Raw genomic sequence first — 10,116 nt, forward strand, 5'->3', positions numbered from 1 at the left:
GCCTGAAAAGTGACCCAAGAAGATAATCCTCAGTAAGAGGGTTTGGGGAGACATGCTATCAACACACAGTGGAGACTGGGATTCAGTTGCAGTCGGCTGAGTTTTACCCAGTCCTAGGCAGTCAAAGCCTGCCTAGAAACAGAAACTATAAAGTGATAAAATTTTAGATGTATATTTTGACTATGTATTTCTATAAATCACCACATAATGCCACACACTGGCCACATGTACATACAGAAGTGTCCCACTTCTATCCTTTTCTCCTTCTCAGTCAATGTAAAAAGGAAGAAAATAGTACTTATTTTCCAATACATGGGTATGGTTAATAAAAAGTTAAGATAACAATCCAAGCATGTCTTATTTGCCCGTTGCTTTGCTGCCAAAACAAATTTATCTGCAGATATACACAAATATTACATCCTACTTTTCCTCAACTCCTCAAAACAGTGAATGGATTTCTATATTACCTTGGTTCATTAAATGTTAGTGTTTTTTAATAAGGTTATAAATAATAAAGAACATACCCTTTTCAGGAAACACTGCCTTACTCTAAATTAGAGGGCACAAAACGTTCAGTTTCATGGTTTTCAATTCCCCCTTTCTGTTACACTACCTTCAGACCTTCCATTAGAATCCTAAAGTGGCAAACATTTCTTTCAGCAGAATGGTTCCAAAATGTTTTCCATCTTATTTATTGTTCCTGAACACTGGACTCTTTTATACATTCGCTATCAATCACCAATGAAGGCAAAATATTTTGTACAGAAGTCCTTTCAGTGGGCAGTAAATCTGTCCTATGTGCTTCATGGGACACACTGAAGAAACAGAATGGGCAGAACATACCGTACCTATAGGTGACTTTCTCTTCAGTGCCAGGCTCATCTTTTTCCCAAATCAAAGCCACTTTGTCTGGAGACTGTTTCACATGACGATCCAGGCAGTTAACTGGATGGGAAAATTTAAAAAAAAAAGAAAGCAGGTGTTTTAGCTTGACACTGATCCAAAGGAGCAAGGTTTCATATTATCTTGAACCATTAAAGCATTATAAAAATCACCACTCAGTCACCCCAAGAAAGCAATTATACAGCCCAGTCAAGACAACAAATTGTGTGTGTGTGTGTGTGTGTGTGTGTGTGTGTGTGTGTGTATTCACCCTCATCCAGTTTATTACTGACACCAGACATCAATCCAGAGGTGAAACACCTTCCTCAGATTTAAGTGACAAGGAGAGTTAGAGTTGGGTGTCATCTGCACGCTGGTGACACTGAACCCCCAAACTCCAGTCAACTTGTCCCAACGGTTTCATGTAGATACTAAATAACAGGAAATAGAACCGAAGCCTGAAGAACCTGACAGGCAAGTGGCCAGGGTATTGAACAGGTATCCCCCAATGCCACTTTCTGAGTTCTCCCTTCCAGGAAGGACCGGAGACACTGTAAAACAGTGCATCCGAATCCCATCCTAGAGAGATGGGCCAGGAAGATGCCATGGTCATTGGTATGAAAAGCTGCTGACGTCCAACAAAACCAACAGGAATACACTCTCCTTGTACAGTTCCCAATTTAAGTTATCCACCAAGGCAATCAAAGCAGTCTCCTTCCCATAATCAGGCCTGAAGCCAGATTGAAATATGATCTAGAGAATTCATCTCATCCAAGAACCTCTGAAGCTGAGAAGCCACAACTTGGTCCAGCACTTTGCCTAGAATGGGATATTAGAGACTCCTCAGTAATTATTCAGCACTGTGGGATTCAAGGATGGCTTTTTCAACAATGATCTTACAATTGCCTCCTTTAAGCATGCTGGGATCCTATCCTGTTGTAGCATATGATCTATGCTTCATTAGATATGAGATGCATGTAAGGCTATAATTTCTACAGGAGTAGCCATTTTGTTTGCTTGATTGATTTATTGTTTATCCCACCCATCTGTGGTCAGGCCACTTCTCTGGGCAGCTTACAATCTCTTGCTGCAAAAAAGCAACAATTGAGCCTTGTGGCACCTCAAGTACAAAGAATGTATTGCACCATAAGCTTTTGTGGCCCATATCCCATTTCATAAATACCTGAAATAGCATACAGAATTCCAGCTGCATGCAATCATGTGGAGGGATGTATTATACTGATCAACTGACATCCAAAGCTGCCTTAATTGAAAAGGACACCTGTATTCGTCTGCTACAGCAAAAACAATGAGGAAACCTGTGCCACTTTAAAAACTAAGGACTAAATACAACTGCTAGTCTCACTGACTAAAGTTTAGTAGCAAGTTGTTAAAATACACCAATTGAATCAGTGGAGATTTCATGAGCCATGAAACTCCTGTGCCAGTTCATTGATTCAATGAGCCTAATGTAGCTGCAATTTACTACTGGTTTCAGCCACCAAATCAACTGCTTAACAATATGTCAAAGCTTATGTAAGTGATTCAGGGTACAATCAGATGCCAATATAGCTCACATTTTGGAGTGCTTGTGGCAGGTTTGGTTCGAGCTATTTTCTAGCAATTACACAATGTACAAAAAATCCCAAATCAGTCTGGTCCTGCTCTGTGCCAAATTTGGACCTTTTTGGTTCCAACAGCAGAGCTACTATTTTTCTGGAGTTGGCTGGAGCAATTAGGGCCAGAGCTCGTATACATGGAAGGGTCACTTTAAAGAAGATTGCACCCAAGAAGCAACGCCTTCCAGCATGATTCAATGCTATCCTGTAGCACCACCTGATTACACCCTCAGTTGGATTACTCTAATTGGAACTATCAATTGGATTTAGACCTACTGTAATGAGTTTGACTGATATAAGATTTCATGGATTGTATTCTACCTCTAAAGAATCAGACGAAGTGAGTTAGTCAGCAAAGTAAAGGTAAAGGTAAAGGTTCCCCTTAACATTTAGTCCAGTCGTGTCCGACTCTAGGGCGTGGTGTTCATCCCCGTTTCCAAGCCATAGAGCCAGCGATTGTCCGAAGACAGCACGACTAGACACAGAACGCCGTTACCTTCCCACCGTGGTGGTACTATTTATCTACTCACATTTACATGCTTTCGAACTGCTAAGTTGGCAGGAGCTGGGACAAGTGACGGGAGCTCACTCTGTCGTGTGGATTCAATCTTATGGCTGCTGGTCTTCTGACCGTGCAGCACAGAGGCTTCTGTGGTTTAACCCACAGCGCCACCACATCCCAAGTGTCAACAAAACCTTCTTTCAAATAAGCCTTTTTCAGCTTTAAGGTGCCATAAGAAACTATGTTGTTTTTGCAGCTATATTTCATATATATATTTATATATATCTTTATATATGAAGATATATATAAATATATATATACTCTCCCTCCCCCCCCTCTCTCTCTCTCTCACACACACACACACACACCCCAACATAAAGTGAGTTAATTAAGCCAAGCCTACTAAAACCAGAGCCTACTAAAACCAGTGGAACCTTCTTCTGTATGAGCCTAGAGTGATACAAACAGAACAAACACAAAATAAAACCACTGCATTATTAAGGAATGTGGCCATAATATGGAAGGCATCATTAATAAGATGAAATTGTAGCAGCTTGCTTATTTAAGTTGGAAATTTTCCACTTGGATCATGGTCAGAGTTAACATTGGTCAATGATCAATCTGAAATGACTTTCAATGGGGTTTCTTCACACATAGTAAGCTATTCAAGTGCAACAAGATCAGAAACTGTAATCTTCTCCCCAGTAGAACATTAACTTGCAAAAAGCAACGGCTAAGGGAGAGTCTGTGGCATGTCTCAAATATTATGTCAGTAATTATGTCAATAATTTCACTGTGACTTTCTTCACTGTAAGCTAACTGTGAAAATGAAAGCTAAGTTCTGGCACTGCAGACAATCACTGTAAATTGTTGTTGTTTAGTCGTTAAGCCGTGTCTGATTCTTCATGACCCCATGGACCACAACACACCAGGCCCTCCTGTCTTCCAGTGCCTGCCGGAGTTTGGTCAAATTCATGTTGGTAGCTTCAATGACACTGTCCAACCATCTCGTCCCCTGTCATCCCCTTCTCCTCTTGCCCTCACAATTTCACAACATCAGTGTCTTTTCCAGAGAGTCTTCTCTTCTCATGAGATGGCCAAAGTATTGGAGCCTCAGCTTCAGGATCTGACTTTCCAGTGAGCACTCGGGATTGATTTCCTTTAGAAGGAATAGGTTTGTTCTCCTTGCAGTCCAGGGGACTCTCAAGAGCCTCCTCCAGCACCACAATTCAAAAGCATCAATTCTTCGGTGGTCAGCCTTCTTTATGGTGCAGCTCTCACTTCCATACATCGCTACTGGAAAAACCATAGCTTTGACTATGCGGACCTTTGTCGGCAAGGTGATGTCTCTGCTTTTTAAGATGCTGTCAGGGTTTGTCATCACTTTCCTCCCAAGAAGCAGGCGTCTTTTAATTTCGTGGCTGCTGTCCCCATCTGCAGTGATCATGGAGCCCAAGAAAGGTAAATCTGTCACTGCCTCCATATCTTCCCCTTCTATTTAACAGGAGGTGGCCATGATCTTAGTTTTTTTGATGTTGAACTTCAGACCATTTTTTGCACTCTCCTCTTTAACCCTCATTAAGAGGTTCTTTAATTCCTCCTCACTTTCTGCCATCAGAGTGGTATCATCTGCATATCTGAGGTTGTTGATATTTCTTCCAGCAATCTTAATTCCAGTTTGGGATTCCTCCAGTCCAGCCTTTCACATGACGTATTCTGCATATAAGTTAAATAAGCAGGGAGACAATATACAGCCTTGTCGTACCCCTTTCCCAATTTTGAATCAATCAGTTGTTCCATATCCAGTTCTAACTGTTGCTTCCTGTCCCACGTATATTTCTCAGGAGATAGATAAGGTGGTCAGGCACTCCCATTCTTTAAGGACTTGACATTAGTTTACTGTGGTCCACACAGTCAAAGGCTTCTGCATAGTCAGTGAAGCAGAAGTAGATGTTTTTCTGGAACTCTCTGGCTTTTTCCATAATCCAGCGCATGTTAGCAATTTCGTCTCTAGTTCCTCTGCCTCTTCGGAATCCAGCTTGTACTTCTGGGAGTTCTCGGTCCACATGCTGCTCAAGCTTAACTTGTAGGATTGTGAGCATAACCTTGCTAGCATGTGAAATGAATGCAATTGTATATTAGAATGCAATTGTACAAACCCACATGCAGAGAATGATAAATTAGGTATACTATCATCATCGTCATCATCACCACCACCTTAAAATGCTGAACTGGAACGGACCCTGTGAATCACTGAGTCCAGCACCTGTCAAGAGAACACAGTGGGGAATCAAACTCCCTACCTGTGGTTGTTTACGCTGGAACAATAATGGCTGGAATAAAGAGAAGTGAAGTGGAAGAGAAGAATTCTAGCACAACTTTCTATCTACTGTTTTTTCCCCTGCAGAGTTTTTTTTATGTGAAAAACCCATGACGTATTCCATCAGTACCACTGAATAACCCAACTCTATCATTCCACTTTCTTTGAATGTGTAGATAATCTCACGGAGCTGTTACAGCAGTCACATTGGTTGCCGATCCATTTCTGGATGGCTTGACTTCAAGCTATCTCAAAGTTAGCATCTCTCTTCATAAGCCTGCCTGGGTATTAATATCTTCAGAAGCGATCTTTCTCTTGGTTCCACCACCCTCACAGACATGTTTTGTAGGGACATGAGAGATGGCCTTCTCTGGTCCTGTTTCCAGATTCTGGAACTCCCTTATACAGAAGGGTAAACTGGCCCCATCTTTGTTGTCCTTTGGCAAGCAGACAAAGACCTGTCTCTTCAGGCAGGCTTTTCTAAATCATAGAACCCTATTCCCTCCCCCTCAACCTCAGAAGTGTGCAAAAGGCAGTAAGTAAAAGTTTCTCCTCTGCACTACACCTCCTCAGAGGCACTTCAACTTATCACTGTTAACCCATACATTTAAAGCAGCAAACATTATAATATTAAAAACATGTTCAGTTACTGAACATAGTTTTCTCTCAGCAACAGTAGTGGTCAGAATGCAGGAATCCAGTTTCAAGTCTCCAATGAGTCACTGAGTAACCCTAGGCAGTCCTTTGGGGAATGCAGACAGGGGTCATGAAGCACTTTTCCCCCCAAACTAAGTGAATTCATTTCAGTAGTTGCATCCAATCCTATTTCTCTAACCATTCTGCACCTCTGTGTAAATTACCCCTACCGCTGGTCCACACGACATTCCATCACCCGTTTCACCCACAGAAGCATGTCCTTTGTCATACCTCTAGCTGACCTTTTCAGTGCCAAAATCAACTGACAAAACACTTCTGCACTGTTGCATGGATAACGGTGGGGGAGGAGGGGCAGGAAGCGATGGGAAACAGCCATGGGAACACATGCATTGATACAGTCTTATTTCCCTCAGCTTTTCCTCACAACTCAAGTCCAATCTGGGCAAAGGTATCATCCACCCAAAATGAAAGATTTTTTTTTTATATACACATGTCACCATTAGAATTTGAGACTTAGCTAAGTTAAAAAACATTTTAGACAGTAGATTTTGTGATTTGGATTAACTTTTGGTTAACTTCCTCTTTTTAACATCTGCTGTAGTGGTTAATTTCCGGCATTTGGATCAGAAGCTTCCACTTTGTAAAAGAGGTCAAACAATACATTTTATGTCCCTATTATTAATACATTTCTTCATTAATATGGTTAATAAAAATTATTTTCGAGCATGGGAACAGGTGGAAAGGATGAGACCTTACTGGTGACTGGAAATCCAATTACAAGAAATGTGAGGACCAAGAAGAATGACAGGGAAGGGAGGTGTTATAAATTAGGGGTACACTCCCAATCTTGTTGTCACACCATACACCACCACAACCCCAGGATGACACACCCATCTGTGCAGTAAAACAAAATGATTTGAGTGTTTGCACAGAGAAATGTAGACTGAAACATCCCAGAAAAGTTTTGCAGGCTCTTTGGGGGAATATGAAGGAGTACAGTCCCACTGAAGGCATTCCTGTTATTTAGCGTAAGACTAGATTCAGTTTTCAAACAACAAACAGTACACAGAGCACAGATAGAGTTCTGATTCCTGTCCTCTGAAGATGTTGGCCTCAGAGACTGGTGAAACGTTAGGAAGAAAAACCTTAAGAACACAGCCAAACCCACCCTGAAAAACCCACAACCACCACTGGATCCTGGCCTTTTCTGCTTCTTGGGCTAATTTTGGGAATGGGGAGGGGGCTATCATGGAGAGAATAGCTGTCAGATATAGTTTTCTCATGTGAATAGTACAGCATTTTAGAGAAGGAAAGCATTCTCACACTTTTAAGACTTTTTAAAAAACGGATGGACAAAATACAGCTCGGAGCTTAAGCATTCAAATGGCTTTTTTCTGTTGAACATAACAACAGCAAACAGGGTTAAAATTATGGGTCTGTTCTAATGGTATAACTATATATTACTAATGAAATGTTTCTGGAATGCTTGTGAAATAATATTGCCACGTCACATTATGAACCATTGTACACTGCACATATCCACAAATAAATTGTGCTTTTTCCTGCAGTATCACGAAAGAGCCCAAGAAAGCTGCCATCTGGAAGCATTACAAATCAGTCAGTACAAGCATAGTTCTTATCTTGGGAAACCCTACGTGACAGGCTCAAATGTACAAAGACTACACTTAGTATGTTTCCAGCCTAGTCATAACTGCATCTATCTTGGCTACAAAGATGCTTTTAAGTTGATTCATTGGCTGCATCTCTATCTGTGGAAAACAGACCTCACTACAACATTTCATGCTCCAGATATATCGAGATTACACTACTGTACTTGTATGGCTGTCTTCATAATCAGTTCAGAATTTTCAGTCTGTACATAATGCAAGACACTCAAGTTGCTTGCTGGGACTAGGTGAGATAATTTAACTCCGCTTCTGTACCATCTACAGTGTATGATTCTACACTCATCAACAATAAATTTCCAGGTCCAATTCTGCAGCTAGTGGTCACTTTTAAAGCCCTAAATACCTGTACACATGGGCCCAGTAATAATATCTAGCAGTATGGCAAACACAGGATCTTTTCTATAATTTCCTCTCTTTTTTTGGTTAATTTATGCTACTCTCCAAGTATTTCAAAATTGTAAATCTCATTTACATTGACTTTACTGTACAATAAAGAAATAAACAAGGCACAGAGAAGAAACGCTCATCACAGGTCCTGGCTAATGAATGCCCTGTGACACATGTTCAGCCATGTGGCACAGGATGCCATATGGACGCCTAAGTGACAATGGAAATGCTTATCAGGTATGAAATAGCCTTCTCATAGTAACTAACTGAATACTGTGGAAATGCATATTTATTCATTCATAACTATTTTCATGCATGAAGGAGAGACAAAGGAGCTGAAAGATATTATACAATCATGTTAAAACAAGAAAACATATTAGGTAGCCTTGTGCCCGTAAAACCAAAAGTAAAATCTTGCAGCACCTTAAAGATGAACATACATATCGTCTTTAAGGTACCACCTTGGGGAGGGGTGGAGTTGGCGTAACAAACTCACACAACTAACCTGGAAATTAGTAGCAGAAATAATAAACTGACAAATAACAGAAATAATAAACAACTCCGCCAGGGCACTTCTGGACTCGGCCAACAATTATTGAAGCCCGCCCCATAAAAGCAAAACATACACACCAGAGAGAGAGAGAGAGAGAGAGAGACCGAGACCGAGACCGAGACCGAGACCTAACTTCATGAAAAAAAATGATTTCTTGGAATGGTTTTGAAAGACAGATTTGAATTCCAACTCCTTTTCTTCTTCCAGATCACAGAAGCTTGGCTTTTAAGAGCTGTATCCTAAAGAGAAGGAAAGTGAAATATGCACCACGTGAACTGCATCGGCTAATTGAATTCGGCACTCTCTATTTATTATAACAGGCCATACAGCCTTTCAGAGGCTCCTCACAGGGCAGCCTCCCCATAAGCCCAGCCATCCCTCCTCGCTGCAGAAGGCAGGTACTGTATGTCTAATCTCTCGGCATGCCCACGCCAGCGGGGGGGGGGGTTCTCGGTGCCCACTTCCAAAACCTATCAACCCGTTGGGAGCATGCTTTCTATACCAGGGTAGACCTGCAAAGCGCACAGACACACACACACACACACATAAAGGCTGTCGAAACCATGGTGTCGCCTGAGCATGTGCAGATGGCCTTGCAGATACTCAGCTGGGAGGGCAAGGGTATGATGAGACGCCTTGGGTGTGGCCGCGACTTCCAGGAAGGCACGGGGAGTGCCCGTCGCTTTCCCCTCAATGCCTTTCCCTTCCCGAAAGAGGGAAGAACGGCCTAGGAACAAAATACTCAAAGGACAAGGCGAGGAGGGGAGGCATAACTGCTCGCCCCCCCCGCGCCAAAAGGAAAGGCGTTTCTTACCCGCCACATTTAAGCGGCCGCCTAGGAACCACCGGACGCGGCCCTGCGCGAAATCCCACTCGCCGTCTGTGTGGTGCGGGGTGTCCCACAGCAACTCCGCCCGGGCCAGCGCCCCCCAGAAAGGGCCGGGTTCCCTCACGGCCCGCTCATACAGCTCCCGGTAGTCTCCCCTCAGGCAAGAAGGGGCGCCCGCTGGAGGGCAGGACCCGCCGCTGCTGGACGAGAGGCGGACGGACCAGGGGCGCCCCCAATCCAGCCTCGGCCAGCTCCGGCTCCATAGCCTCTTGGGCTGCCGCCTCAGGGAGCCCAACAGGTGGTTCGAGACCGCCGCCGCCGCCACGGTGGCTGTTGGCATAAGGTCGTCGCGAGAGGGAAAAAAAGTGTGTGGGGGGAAGGCAGGCGACTTGACGCCACCTCCGCCTGCGGACGAGGAAGTATCTCTTTTTTTGCCTCGACAACCGTTTAAAGAAAGAAAGGCCGCCCTGAGGGGCCCCTCAGCCCGCCTTTCCCGCCCTTTTCTCCTCCCCGGAGTTGCGAAAGAGTTTACGTTGCTGATAAAAAGTTAGCAGAATGACTTTGAGGGGAAAGGAGCGAGACGTTTCCCTCAAACCTGTGCCTAAAGGAAAGTCAGAATCCCATGAGTAGGTAAACCCAACTGAATAAATGCGACAGGACATCCCTAAAAAGGCCCAAG

The 10,116-nt window shown here is 43.2% G+C and overlaps 1 protein-coding gene across 1 annotated transcript in view; it reads right to left on the reverse strand.

Annotated features, from left to right (window-relative positions):
- Window positions 1-9,877, reverse strand: part of ACSS1 (acyl-CoA synthetase short chain family member 1) — a 41,762-nt gene extending 31,885 nt beyond the window's left edge. The window contains exons 1-2 of the mRNA XM_072988127.2: window positions 9,423-9,877; window positions 849-945 (exon numbers count right to left, since the gene is read on the reverse strand). Of these exons, the coding sequence (XP_072844228.2) occupies window positions 849-945; window positions 9,423-9,777 (452 nt within the window). The 5' untranslated portion in view covers window positions 9,778-9,877. The remainder of the gene's footprint in view (window positions 1-848; window positions 946-9,422) is intronic.
- Between the last annotated feature and the right edge of the window lie 239 nt (window positions 9,878-10,116).

This window comes from Pogona vitticeps, chromosome 1 (assembly GCF_051106095.1).
Source record: "Pogona vitticeps strain Pit_001003342236 chromosome 1, PviZW2.1, whole genome shotgun sequence".
Lineage (NCBI taxonomy): Eukaryota > Metazoa > Chordata > Lepidosauria > Squamata > Agamidae > Pogona > Pogona vitticeps.